The sequence below is a fragment of the Hyperolius riggenbachi genome, chromosome 5 (assembly GCF_040937935.1).
Source record: "Hyperolius riggenbachi isolate aHypRig1 chromosome 5, aHypRig1.pri, whole genome shotgun sequence".
Lineage (NCBI taxonomy): Eukaryota > Metazoa > Chordata > Amphibia > Anura > Hyperoliidae > Hyperolius > Hyperolius riggenbachi.
This window is the reverse complement of record NC_090650.1, coordinates 289588270-289603391: the sequence shown is the minus strand read 5'-3', so window position 1 is coordinate 289603391 and position 15122 is coordinate 289588270. Positions and strand designations below refer to the sequence as shown.

Here is a 15122-nt window from a genome sequence, read left to right as displayed (position 1 = left end):
TTGGGAGTGTAAGTAATGGGACAAAAGGACTGCTCGTCTAGTGCTGTCTTCTGCCTGACGGCCCGGGACAAAACCTACCTGGTCACGATGAATGAGATTTGGCAAAACTCTATTTAAGCGTAAGGCTAATATTTTCCCCAATATTTATTTCCTTTTAATGAATACCAGTTACCTGGCTGCCCTGCTGATCCTCTGCCTCTAATACTTGTAGACATATACCCTGAACAAGCATACATCAGGTGTTTCTGACATTGTCAGATCTGACAAGATTAGCTGTATGCTTGTTTCTGGTGTGATTCAGACACTGCTGCAGCCAAATAGACCAGCTGGGCTGCAACGCAACTGGTACTGTTTAAAAGGAAAGACATATGGCAGCTTCCATATACCTCTCACTTCTGTTGTCCTTTAAAGAGACTGAGGCTTCCTTCAGCCCCATAAGCATGGATGTGTCCCTCGCCGTCCTCCTGCTGTCTCCCGTTCAGCAGCGGTGAGTCCCGGTAACAGGCTCAGTGACGTCAGTTTGGGTCTACTGCGCATGCACAGTAGGTCTGCACATGCGCAGAAGACCCAGACTGGCTTTGACTGAGCCTGTCCCCGGGACTCACCTTAGCTGAACGGGAGACAGCAGTAGGACGGCTAGGGACACATCCGTGCTTATGGGGCTGCAGGAAGCCCTGGGAAAGTAAAAAAAAAAAAAAAACCTGCCTTATGACTCATCTCTGAATCTCTTTAAAGGGAATCAGAGACGAAGCACCCTCATGTATTTTACCATATATATCAGTGGGAACATTAGAGAAAACACCTACCTTGCTTTCTGTTTCATTCTGCACTGCACAGCTTGCTTCTAATCAGCCCTGATAAAATCCCCGACTGAGCATTCAGTCTCTGACACGTATCCCTTCACTGATCAGGTCTTAAGGTATCCGACATGCTACACATACAGAAATCTGGTGCAACAAATTTGGCCTGTTTTCCTTATCTATAGTCCATCTAAAGGCTAAAAGAAAAACAAAACAAACTGCAGAACTAGTGCTGACTAGTTTAACTCTGACATACATACCCAGACCTGCTGTTATCTGTTGTGCAGTGGTGTGTGGACTCTGCCTCTTTTAGACCCTTGTCTGTAATGTCAGTAAGTATATCACACTGCAAAAGTAATTCTTCTTTAAAGCTAAAAAGTTATTTTACCCTCATTGTCCCTCTGCTGGAGTGAGATGGTTATCATGCTTATGCTATAGGAAACGCTGGACTCCAAAGCATGTGGGAAGAGAAACCCAGTGTCAACAGATGGTGATGTTCTCTGCTATTTGACAACTCCCTGTAGGCATAATCATGTGCCTTGAGTGAAGAAAAAATTAAAGTAATTACTGTTGCATTGCTATATAACATCTCTTTTAGGGAAAATACTGCATTCATTGTAGAGGCAGTATATGTGGTGACTGTAGTTTCACTAAAACTGGAGTTGCACCTCTCTTCCCCTATTTGTTTGAGTAGAATGAGCATGGCTACCTTATTTGTCTAGATTATAACTTATGCTGATTTAAGACAAGATTTATTACCTTTAAAGGAATACTATCGATTCACATATTTTTTTCAATTGACCCAGGAATTGTTTGGGAAGTGCTGCTAAGTACTGGTGTATACATTTTAGTAGAAACTTCTTTGTTTACTGTTAGCAAAATACTTTCAAAGTTTACTGACGCCAAAACTGAAGGCTGACTGAGCCATGAGGAGAGGGGAAATTCCCCTCACACTTGATCAGTTAACTCTATGCGTAGCTCTGTGTGTGTCAGAGAAGAGAGCTCCCAACAGCTGCAGCTCCTGTGTCCTGTGCTTCTGACTGAAGTGTCTGAAGAGAGCAGAGGAAATGTAACTAATTCTTACAGCTTTTTCATATTGTTTTTGCTTTCAGAGTTTGATGTTTGATATTTGCTTTCTGTAGTCTGATATGTAACTCTGGCTGTGCATTGAAGCAGACACCCCTTCTGCAAGTGATTTGTCCCAATATAGCTAAACCCTACCCTCAATAAATTACAGTTTTTGCCTCTGATATTTAACATGAAAAGTAGGAAAATGTTTACACAGCTACTTAGACATTATTTGCACACTGTCATTTTAGAACACTTGGGTATCGATAGTATTCCTTTAAGCCAATTTATATTCTGGCATGCTTTATCACTAAAAACCATTATCACCTTTCTACAGCAAAACATTACCCATAACCACCTGACACAGCTTTCTTATTGGATCAGTTTAGTAATGAATGTCTGCAAAATAACCCCATGCAATAGTTCATTACGAAAAAGGATGGAAGAAATAGGCATTACATTATATAAATAGCAACTAAACAGAGAATCAGATTAAACAACAACAACAAAAATATATTTGAATACTGGATCAGTCAGCACAGGGACATGAAGTGTAGATGAATGATGAAGCCCACAGTCACAAGATGTACCTAGACCATTTCACACCTACTAACCTCTTCAGAATAACGTAATTGAGGTTATCAGACTTTTGTGAAGGATAATTTTGTGTCCAATTTTTTATTTCTTTATTTCTCATCTCTGTTTAGTGAAGTGTACTAAAAAACAATTTCTATAATATAGCATACTGCAGGATATTTATCTTGCATTATTTTCCAGCTATTTTACAAGTAGTCATTCTTGATTGCACCGCTGTCTGATCTGATCAGCAGCAATCTGAAAATATATACAGCGCTTATTATTGATGATGATGTGCATCAAACTAATGGGTCTAGAATTTCATTGTTGAAAATACACAATTGCCTTGAGCATGATTTGAATAGATTAGTTTATGCATCCATTTCAAATGGTGTTATGATATGATCTCAGTAGGATGTTATCACAATGGAACAAATACGAATATTATCGGAACAGTTTCCTAACGAGATATGTTTGCCAAGCTTCAGATTCTTTCTTTTCCTGTCTTTTCTTTTTTTTACTTTTTTTTTATATACAGTAGTTTCCTTATTTTCAGTAAAGAAGGATATATAATTACAAAACAAACTGGTACCATTGCTCAGTTGGGTTCCATCATTAATAAAGTATTGCATATTAAGCTACATGCATGCTGGATTAAACTCTGATTAAACACAGCCATGGCAACTGATAAAGACTACCTCCGGCGAGAATATAGCATGTGTATGGAAGCCCCAACGACCCCTAAAAAACTAGCATGGCAGAACCTTAGCGATGTTCCATGCCCAAATGACCCCCAAATGCATTGTTCTCCTGCTCACCCTGCCCGCTGGGAGCCACTTTTGTTGTGTGCCGTGTATCATCCCTTCTGCCCACTCACATCACTGTCCTCTAGGCTAGTCAAGACACAGAACATTTATATTGTGCTTCTCTCCTGGTGGACTCAAAGTGTTAGATCGGCAACCACTAGGGCACACTCAGTAGGCAGTAGCAGTGTTAGGGAGTCTTGCCCAAGGTCTCCTCACTGAATAGATGCAGGCTTACTGAACAGGAAAAGCTGAGATTTGAACCCTGGTCTCCTGTGACAGAAGCAGAGCCCTTAAAGGATACCTTAGCACTGTTACAAATTTAAAAATAGAACGAGCAGGCATGTGTAGAAAGCTCTCCTCGTGGCCACTGCTCCCTCCGTTCTCATCCGTCTCCCTCCGTTATGTTCTAAAGGCCCTCCGAAGGGGTCAGGAGGGTCGGTGAGCGGTGTGCAGGCGCTGCCCTGAGACACACGTACTTGATTGCGTGGCCAGGGGTGCTGCACATGACATTATGTGCAGAGCCATGGGCGCGTGATCAAGGATGCGCGTTGCTGGGCAGCATCTACGCACTGCTCACCGACCCGCCCAACTCAGAAGTAGCTTTGGGGGGTCATTAGAACATAACGGAGCGGGAAAGAGGAGAATGGGGGTAGTGGTGTGCATGAGGAGAGCTTCCTACACATGCCTTCTCCCCCTATTTTTAAATTTTTTAACAGCGCTAAGGTATCCTTTAACCAGTACACTATCCAGCGACTAGTACCCCGTCTGTGCGAATTTCGGCCCAAAACTGTTGCCAAGGGATAAAGTCTCTGCAGGTGACGGCAATAGGTAGTGTGTATGTGGCCTTATCTACCCTAATGCATTGTATACATGCAAGATAGTTCTCAGCCGAGGTGGCATGTTGAGGCTGCATCTGCTAGGATGTGTACAGTGGCCCCTGTTTCCCTTTGAAGCTATCTGCCTGGTGGATTGTCTTTGCCGAGCAAGGATAGGATTGGCTAGGCATAAAGAAGGCAGTGTGGTAGGGTTAGGCATCCTGTTTGACCAAGGTTAAGGTTATACAGCTGGTGGGAGGGGGGCGGGTAAGGTTAAACATTAGGAAGGGGGTATAAAATTCTATCCAAAACCAGGTTGGTCATCATGCAGAGTGGAGTTAGATTTGGCATTGGGTCAGGGAGAGGCTCCCCTCTCGCAATGGCTAGGCCTCCAGTGTTTGAGTCCCCCTCCAATAAAGGCATCCCTACTGCCAGCTAACCAGTGCCAAATGTTAAGATCCACACACTCGTTGCTTGCACTGATCTCCATGCTGAGTTAACCCCTCTGATTTGATTTAATAGATGGTTATGCTCTAGATAAAGTGCTGCGGAATATGTTGGCGCTATATAAATAAAAAATAATAATAATAAATTTAACAGGATATCCGCAGATGGCAGGCGCCACTTCATGTAGGAAGTGAACAACATGGCAGTCCTGTATGGTGGACTGTAATGGGATAGATGCTGGCAAGGGACAGCAACTGCACACACCAGTGATACTTTTGGGGAAATCCTGTGAAGAAGTGGAGGTTTGTATATGGGATGGTGTCTACATACATGAGGGATCTGGACTGTGAGATTTTTAGTGGGGACAGGAAGTAATGCTGATGTCAGAAGGGTGATAGGATGCTGCAGAAATGGGCAATGGACATACGACCATGCAGAGGAGAGAACAAATAATTTGCAGCTCCTCACTAAAAAAGGCAAGCAAAGGGGGAGACTGGCATTACAGCTGGAAAAGGTGAAGAGCAAAGCTTCAGGAGGCCAGAATTTTGTAGCTGACAACAGGCAAGGATATGATTACCTTGAAGTTAATTAGTTTCTATTTTTGAAATGTGCTGTGTGTGTGTTTTATATATCCGTTAGTATGATCCGTATACATAAGTAATATGATCTGTTCACATAAGCATAGTATCTATTGCTTTTCAGGCATATCCGAATCCACACTGGGGAAAAACCGTTCAAATGTGATGAATGTGGAAAGACCTTTACAGTTAAATCAACACTGGATTCCCATGTTAAAACTCATGCAGGTTAGTTAATATGTGTGTGATTGCTTTGTCTGTTCAGTATGGATTACATAGTGCAGAATGTCTTATAGTAATAAACCTGTGTATGAGTGTGCATTTTTACATTGCTTTTTTTTATTCTTTCTTTAAACCTGTAATGGGTACTGGGAATAGGTGATAAAACGTATTCCATCACCGCTGGTCCCTGATGTGTTTGTGAGGAGATTGTTAAAAATAGAAGGCAAAGTGTGTCAGGGAAGAGGTTTGTAGAAGGATTCAAGCCATGTTTTGAAGGTTTTTGGTCCTTTTAGGCCTCTTTCACATCAGGACGATGCGTTTTAGGGGACGTTAAGGTCGCATAACGTGCCCCTAACGCAACGCCTGATGGTGTTGAAGGAGGACGCCAGATTGAGCCGCGTTATGCGGCTCTTGGTGCGCCTTTTTTGTTCTATAGTCTGCGGAGACCATGTGATCGGAACACTCCGCATCACGTGGTCCCACCAGCCAATAAGCGGCCGCTCCAGGAAGTAAACACTGCAGTGCAGTGAATATTAAATAGCCATGTGGCTAAACACAACAGCGGACTCTCCCCTCCTTCTCTCCTACATTAATAAAACGGGGAAAAAAAAACGTTACTGAGCATGTGAAAAACGCGTATAACGCACAGCATGCTGCACCTTCATATAACATGCAGCGTTACAATGTAACGCAACGTGGGCACTGTGAACAGCCCATTGATTTTTCATTGCTGTGAGTTGGGCTGCGTTACAGGCTACTCTAACGTGCACCTGTTACGTCCCACTGTGAAAGCAGCCTAAAGTAGGATAGATATATATGGGGAGTGCTGACCCTAACCTCTTGCTGACCGCGTCATGCTGATGGGCGTGTTTGCGGCAGCAGGACCGCCTAACGCCGATTGGCGTAAAGTCCTGGGGCTCTGTTTTGCAGGAGATTGCGCGCACGCTGCGTCCGCATCTCCTGCTTGGGGGGCGGAGCTCCGCCCCGCCTTCAGTCTCCGAGCGGCTGTTGCCGCTCGGGAGACTGTTAGACGGCCTGGTCGCCGCCTATTTACACTGTGCAGTGCTGCGATCAGCAGCAGCGCTGCACTGGGGACAGCCGTGTAACACGGCTGTCCCCCTGGGGGACAAGAGAGCGATCGGCTCTCATAGGCAGAAGCCTATGACAGCCGATCGCCGTAATTGGCTGGCTGTGGGGAGGGAGGGAGGGAAGGGGTTTAAAGAAAGTTTTTTTGTTGTTTTTTAAAAACACGAACAATAATCTTTATTATACAAAAAATAAACATGGGGGAGCGATCAGACCCCACCAACAGAGAGCTCTGTTGGTGGGGAGAAAAGGGGGGGGGATCACTTTTGTGCGGTGTTGTGCGGCCCTGCAGCTTGGCCTTAAAGCTGCAGTGGCCAATTTTACTAAAATGGCCTGGTCACTAGGGGGGTTTAGCCCTGCAGTCCTCAAGAGGTTAATGCATACCTGTCCTGTGCTCGCCAATAGTGGAAGTGGTGGCCAAGCTATACAGCTTGCTGGCAGCAATACTGGAATAAGAGTACTACTATTTGTTGAAAGCAGGTTCTGTTGATTGGCAACAGGTAGCCATAATTCAGCATTCCCTCCTCCTGTGTCACCACTGGCTAATGCTGAAGTCAGACAGTGAGCACAGTGCAGGAGCATATAGATGGGTTCCAACTGGATTTCATTTGTACCTGGGTCCCAGATGGACTTAGTAGAACTCTGTTTTAATATTTCAAAATAGGTAAGGCTCTCCAATATGAAGCCTATCCTAAACTTTCATTTCTGTGTGAATATTAAGGCAGGCGTCACGATTGCATACATTTTTACGTAATGTGAACATTCATTTACCCATGCAGCTATGTTATCCTATGGGCTTCTGATAATAATCACTGGGGTTTTTCTTTGCCTTTAGGGTCATGGTTATTCACAGTTTTGTTCAATGTTTACACTTTTCTTTTTCCTTCTTGAAAACTGACAGCTTGCTGTTTTTGTTTTATTTTGTTTTTGTTTGTTGTTTTGGGACACCATGCATGTTTTTCTGGCTAATTACATTGTTCTGCTGTGGAAAAAGATGTGCATTTTTTCGCATACAATTATGCATGGCATGCAGAAAAATAGGTACAGAAAAACCAATAGGTGTAAAGCCTGGTACACACTTTCAATTATGATTGGCCACTCACTGACCAATTTTACCATCTCTATGTAGTATAAGATTTTACCTATATAATCTGCTAATAGTGTTCAATATCTGTTGACCCTCATACTACATGAAGGTGGTAAAGTTGGTCAATGATTGGCCAATCATCATTGAAAGTTTGTACCAGGCTTTAAGGTGTATACACACATCCCATCCATTTTGATTGGCCAATGAGTGACCAATTTTATCACTCTAATGTAGTATGAGGGCCAATAGATTGTGGATACTATGAACAGATTGTGTAGGTAAGCTCTCATACTACATGGAAGTGGTAAAATAGGCCGAGCAAAACTGGATGAGTGTACACAGCCGAAAGCCTGCTACACACTTTTAAATGTTGTTGGCCAATCACTGAATGACCACCTCCATGTAGCATGAGGGTTTACCACCTCCATGTAGTATGAGGGTTTGCCACCTCCATGTAGTAGGAGAGTTTACCACCTCCATGGGGTATGAGGGTTTACCACATCCATGGGGTATGAGGGTTTACCACCTCCGTGTAGTATGAGGGTTTACCACCTCCATGTAGTATGAGGGTTTACCACCTCCATGTAGTATGAGGGTTTACCACCTCCATGGGGTATGAGGGTTTACCACCTCCATGTAGCATGAGGGTTTACCACCTCCATGTAGTATGAGAGGGTTTACCACCTCCATGTAGTATGAGAGGGTTTACCACATCCATGGGGTATGAGGGCTTACCACCTCCATGTAGCATGAGGGCTTACAACCTCCATGTGGCATGAGGGTTTACCACCTCCATGTAGTATGAGGGTTTACCACCTCCATGTGGTATGAGGGTTTACCACCTCCATGTAGTATGAGGGTTTACCACCTCCATGTAGTATGAGGGTTTACCACCTCCATGTAGTATGAGGGTTTACCACCTCCATGTAGCATGAGGGCTTACCACCTCCATGTAGCATGAGGGCTTACCACCTCCATGTAGCATGAGGGTTTACCACCTCCATGTAGTATGAGGGTTTACCACCTCCATGTGGTATGAGAGTTTACCACCTCCATGTGGTATGAGAGTTTACCACCTCCATGGGGTATGAGGGTTTACCTACACAATCTGTGCTTATAGATCTGTTGATCCTCATACTACATGGAAATGGTAAAATTAGTCACTGATTAGCCAATCATAATTGAAAAAGTGTACCAGGCTTAAAAACCTGGTGTACACCTTTAATGTTGATTGGCCAACCATTGACCTATTGTACCACCTTCATGTAGTATGAGAGTTTACCTCAGAATCAGAATCATTTATTTCGCCAAGCACGACTAGATCGAACCCGGAATTGGTTTTGGCATGTACAGGGCTATGTGTGGAATAAAACATACTATATAGTACAGTACAAAAAACAATACAGTAAACAATACAGATACAGCGATTAACCATACATGTTAACACAAGTTAGAGCTCAAGTATGTAAGGTGTAAGATGTGCGGCAGTGCAGTCATGTGCTACCGAATGCTACTTGAATAGGTCAGGTAAGAAGTTCATAGAGTTCAAAGAGTTTACAGCTGAGGGAAAGAAGCTATTCCTGTGTCTTTCAGTCTTGGTGTAGATGGACCGGAATCTCCGGCCCAGGGGGAGCCGCTGGAAGAAGCGGAAGCCTGGGTGAGATGGGTCATTGACGATCCTCAGAGCTCTGGAGCAAAGTCTGGAGTTGTAGAGTTGGTCTAGTGAGGGGAGTGATTTCCCGATGATTTTTTTCAGCTGCTCTTATGACCCTCTGTAGTTTGTGCCTGTCGCTGGCGGAGGCGCCAGCGTACCAGACAAGGATGGAGGAGCAGAGGACAGATTCAATTTTGGCTATGTAGAAGTTCGTCAGAAGCTCCCGGGCCATCCCGAACTTCTTCAGTTGGCGTAGGAAGAATAGCCTCTGCTGGGCTTTCCTCTGAGTGGAGGACGTGTTGGCTTTCCAAGTTAGGTCCTTGGAGATTGTAGTGCCTAGAAGGCGTGTGCAGGGAACCCTTTCCACTTCCGTACCATCGATGTAGATTGGAGGAGGGGTGGCAGCACGTTTTCTAAAGTCCACAATCATCTCTACTGTTTTTGCAGTATTGAGGACTAGGCCATTTTCCCTGCACCAGAGGCAGATTCTGTCAACCTGCTTGCGGTATTCTTGCTCGTCATTTCCGGAGATGAGGCCCACTATTGTTGTATCATTAGCAAAGTTGATGACTTTGACAGAGTTCCCCGTGGACCTGCAATTGTTGGTGTATAGGGAGAATAAGAATGGGGACAGAACACATCCTTGAGGGGCACCTGTATTGGTGGTCCGTGGCTGCGAGATGATAGTGTCCAGCTTGACGGCCTGGGATCTGTTGCTCAAGAAGTCTGTGATCCAATGGCGTAGGGTGGGGTGGACACCGAGGCCAACCAAGTTCTCTTGGAGTATTTGGGGGCTGATGGTATTAAACGCCGAGCTAAAGTCGAGTAGGAGGATCCTGGCGTAGGAGTTTGGTTTGTCAAGGTGTTCGTTAACGAGCTCCAGGCATATGTTTATGGCGTCATCGGTGGACCTGTTCGCTCTGTATGCAAACTGGAATGGGTCCAGCTGTGCCTCAGTGGAACGTTTTAGGAAGGGCAGAACTATGCTTTCAAAGGTTTTCATGATGACGGATGTGAGAGCCACCGGCCTGAAGTTGTTGAAGTCAGAGACACCCTGCTTTTTGGGGACAGGGATGATGGTGGACCTCTTGAAGCACGCTGGAACTTTGCCTTTCTGGATGGATTTGTTGAAGATGGAGGAGAGAATAGGGGCTAGCTGCCGTGCACAAGTTTTCACACAGGCTGGTGACACTCTATCTGGGCCTGAGGCTTTCCTCGCATTCATTTTTGACAGGTGCTTGAGGATGTCGACCTCATTCACAGCCAGGGGAGGTAGGTTTGGGAGCAGGACGTCTAATTCGGAGGAGGTGGTAGGAGGCCCAGTGGGTGCCGCCTGGTTCTCAAATCTGCAATAGAATTCACTGAGGCTCTCAGAAAGCTCGGTGCTGGGAGTTGTGTGTTGATGGGGGGGCTTATAGTTCGTAGCGGCTTTAAAGAGGAACTCCAGTGAAAATAATGTAATAAAAAAAGTGCTTCATTTTTTACCATAATTATGTATAAATGATTTAGTCAGTGTTTGCTCATTGTAAAATCTTTCCTCTCCCAGATTCACATTCTGACATGTATTACATGGTGACATTGTTACTGTGGGCATGTTATGTAGCTGTTTCTAGCTGTTCTGGCTGTTAGACAGCTCTAAACAGCCATTTCCTGTCTGTGAACATTGTTACATTGTGGCAGTTTGCCAGGAGTACCGCGGTATTCAGAGCCTCTAGTGGGAGTGGTTTCAGCACAAAATCAGTCACACAGCGCCCCCTGATGGTCTGTTTGTGAAAATCATTCTATTTATCATGTAAAAGGGGGTATCAGCTACTGATTGGGATAAAGTTCAATTCTTGGTTGGAGTTTCTCTTTAAGCCCCTTCCAGACAGCTCGTGAGTCTCTCAAGGAGAGGTCCTGTTCTAGTTTTGCTGCATAGTTCTTTTTCGCGGCTCTCAGTTCTCTGTTTAGGATGTTTTTTGCCCTCCTATAGTCGTCCCGGTTGCCCGACTTGTACGCCATTTCCTTGCTCCTCCGAAGGTGCCATAATTTGTTAGAAAACCACGGTTTGTCGTTCGAGAAGTGCTTGCGAGTCTTCGTTGGTATACAGTGGTCCTTGCAGAAGCTGATGTACGAGGATATGTTGTCCGCCCACTCGTCTAAATCAGGCACTTCCAGGGCCTTCCAGTCTGTACAGTCAAAGCAAGCTTGGAGTTGTAGTTTAGCATCATCTGACCATACTTTGCTGGATTTTAGGACCAGTTTTGCAGTTTCCAGGCGCCTCCTGTAGGTGGGTATTAGGTGGATATGGCAGTGATCAGATGAGCCTAGTGCTGCCCATGGGACGGCCTTGTATGCGTCCCTCATGACCGTGTAGCAGTGGTCTATAGTGTTGGCGTTCCTAGTGGGGCAGGTGATGTGTTGGTGGAAGCGTGGGAGCTCTTGGCGGAGGTTGGCTTTGTTAAAATCGCCCAAGATGCAGAATACCATCTGCTCCAAGTATTCAAAATCTTTTGACCCTCATACTACACGGAGTTGGAAATATTGGTGAAACATTGCCCATTCAAGATTGATGATGCGTACCAGGTTTATGTTGGGTTAGATCTTTTGCAAGTTTTTTTTCAAAAGTCTCTGGAAAGGTCATAATGTAATAAATGTGCTTTTGTTTAGGATTAAAGCCCAAATGAAGTGTAATAACTACCATTTACTTTGACAAAAGTGCACCACATGCAATTTGTTTGCAATTTCGGGATAATAATGCATTGGTGGGAATGGTTAACACAATGTAAATTATACCAAGAGTTCTTCTGAAATTGCATCTAATGATGTTCAATGGAAACCATCCCTAAATGAGTGTTGAACTTGACAGATGTCCTTACTACTTTCCATCCCTTTAATTTTGCACTTACTGCGCTGGCTGTCATTGGTAGGGATTTTTCTTCAAACTACAAGTAAAAGAAGAGTGGAAGTGGAGCTTTTTACAGCAGCCATTTTTTTCATGTTCTTTCATATGACAAATGAAGCCTGGTAATTTTCCATAAGTAGCCATTCCAATTTTACTTATTTTCCTCTCAGTTTTCTAACTTGCTGTAAAAATGTTTCCGTTTAGGTCCTTTGTGTTTAAATAAAACAAATTGTGGCTTACATTAATATAAGCAAAGGGGGACAGAAACTGACAACTGAAGACCCTATAGGTGTGTCTTTCATTAAACGCAATATTTATTTTAATGTCATGGTTTGACTAGCACAAGCAAAAACCACACAAAATGGCAATCACTCAATTTTCATTTAAAATTAAAGAGGGGGGTGCAGTTCTCTAGATCATAGTTTCTCAACGTGTGGTACGCGTACCCCAGGGGGTACTTCTAAGGGTTCCAGGGGGTACTCGGGCTTGATATATTTAACCAAGAATAACAAATTTAGAGTTTTAGAAAAGGATAAATCTTATTTAAACAAAGCCAAGTTAGTATTTTAGCTAATTATAAGCAATAGTAAAAGCTTGGAAATGGTTTAAAACCAATTATAATGTACTACGATTAAATATATATTTGTCAAGGGGTACTTGTGATAATGTTTACTATGCTAGGGGGTACTTCGTGAGTATATGGTTTTAAAAGGGGTACATACCAATAAAATGTTGAGAAACACTGCTCTAGATGAAATAAAGTTAAGTTAAGATGACTTTCTCGCTGATCTATTTTACTGTTATGATTTATAGGTCATTTAAATCTCGTTTCATAGCCTACTTTTACAAGTGAATAGCTGTAGTCATTTCTAGGTTACTGGGCAAAACATCAGTTTTATAACCCCTCTCTCTAAAATCTGTGCTTTAGCCATTTAAAAGGTTCAAGGCTGAATGCGCTTACCTTAATGTGTGATTTTTATGAGACAGTTAATGACTGTAAAAGAGTAATGGGACAGTTAATGTCAGTATAATGCCAGAACTATGTAGGGAGTATACAGATCTATTTCAGCAGACACCAGCAATAGTTTTCTCTTCAACTGAGCATAATATTTGACTTTAGGAAAGTGATTTCTTATTTCTAAGTACCGTTCCTACTATTGCATTGAAGAAACATATATCAAAAAGTCCTGCAATATTTAAAGTGCAGTTTTTGTGTTGTATCGAGAAAGCTATCATTTTAAAAAAGCTATTTAGAAAGCTATCTACACATCCCACAGCCAAACTGCTACATACAGAAGTATTGGTGCCATCTACTAAACCATCCTTTAGGCAAACACCTAAATGAGACCTGTCATAGAAAAGGTTTTGCTTTTTTGCTCATAAATGTTCTTATTTAGTATTACTAAATGATTCATGACAGCTTTTCAGGGGTCATGAATTCCTGCATTAAAGGACAACCGAGGTGACATTGTGACATGAGATAGACATGTGTATGTACATAGCACACAAATAACTAGGCTGTGTTTCTTTTTTTCTTTCTCTGCCTGAAAGAGTTAAACATCAGGTATCTAAGTGGCAGTTCCTGTCTGAGTCTGGACTGGATCAGACTACAGTGTGACCCTCACTGATAAGAAATTACAACTATAAAACACTTTCCTAGCAGAAAATGGTGCCTGAGAGCAGTAAAGAGATAAAAAGGTTCAATAGTTAGCTCTGGCATACTTCAATTAATGTGTTTGAGCAAAAACAAAAAAACAGTAAAAACTTAAAAAGCAGATTTAACCACTTAACGACCGCCTAACGCCGATAGGCGTCGGCAGGTCGAAGTGGTGTTTCCATGCCGCTTGAACGGCCGTTCCATGTTGGTTCACGGAGGGTGTCTCTGTGAACAGCCTGCGAGCCTCCGATCGCAGCTCGCAGGCTAATTGTAAACACGCAGGGAAGAAATCCCCGCTGTTTACATCAATACGCCACTGCTGCGCAGCAGTGCCGTAAATGAGATCGGAGATCCCCGGCCTCTGATTGGCCGGGGATCGTCGGCATCTGATGGGCTAAAGCCTATTAGAGGCGGCGCAAGACGGATCACCATCCTGTCCCGCCCACAGCAAGGAAGGGAGGGAGGGAAGGGCGGAGAGGGCAGAATAGTGCTGCGGAGGGGGGCTTTGAGGAGCCCTCCCACAAAACCCAAACAGCCAGTGGCGATCAGATCCCCCCCCCCAGCAGGACATCCCCCTAGTGGGGAAAAAAGGGGGGAAGTCTGATCGCCCTGGCTGAAACACGATCTGTGCTGTGGGCTGCAGAGCCCACACAGCACAGATAAGGGGAAAATCCCCTGGTCGTCAAGTGGTTAAATATAAAATAAAATTGTGGAATATCTTAAAAAGTCATTTTTAGGAGAAGGAGAATAGATACAATTGTTTATTTCATTAGTTTATTTTGACTTCGGGTGTCCTAAAGAAAAACCGTGATCAAGAATTGAACTTCATCCCAATCAGTAGCTGATACCCCCTTTCCCATGAGAAATATTTTCCTTTTCACAAACGGATCATCAGGGGGCTCTGTATGGCTGATACTGATATTGTGGTCAAACCCCTCCCACAGTGGGATGTCAGGACCATGGTCCTGACAGTTTCCTGCCTGTGAACCTTATTGCATTGGGAGAAATGACAGCTGTTTACAGCTGGGTCCAACTGCCAAAAAAACAAGCATCATCTCCTTCCACGGACATCACCTGGCAGCAGTAAAAATGTCACCATGTGGTAAATGTCAGAATGTAAATCAGGGAGAGGAAAGATTTTACAACGGGCAAACACTGACTAAATCATTTATACATAATTATTGTAAAAATGAAGCACTTTTTTTATTACATTATTTTCACTGGAGTTCCTCTATAAAGACAAGGGATAAGCGAGCAGAGTTTCTCAAGAAGTGAAACTGTAACCACTCACGTCCGAGTAGAGGGCCGCAGCAGTAAGGGTTAATTTACCTGAATGGGGCCATTAGGCCCTGATGCTCTATCCTTATCTTGTGAAAACTTTCTTTTTTTAACCAGTTGTCGTTCCTGCAGCAGTATATCAATGCCCTGCAGGACTTCACTTA

At 43.6% G+C, this 15122-nt stretch overlaps 1 protein-coding gene across 8 annotated transcripts in view; it reads left to right on the top strand.

The window, feature by feature from the left end:
- The window catches only part of ZNF236 (zinc finger protein 236), a 255861-nt gene that overhangs the window by 184122 nt on the left and 56617 nt on the right, over positions 1-15122 (top strand). For all 8 annotated transcript variants that reach the window (XM_068237058.1, XM_068237059.1, XM_068237055.1 and 5 more), the window contains one exon: positions 5215-5318. In XM_068237058.1, coding sequence (XP_068093159.1) covers positions 5215-5318 — 104 coding nt within the window. The remainder of the gene's footprint in view (positions 1-5214; positions 5319-15122) is intronic.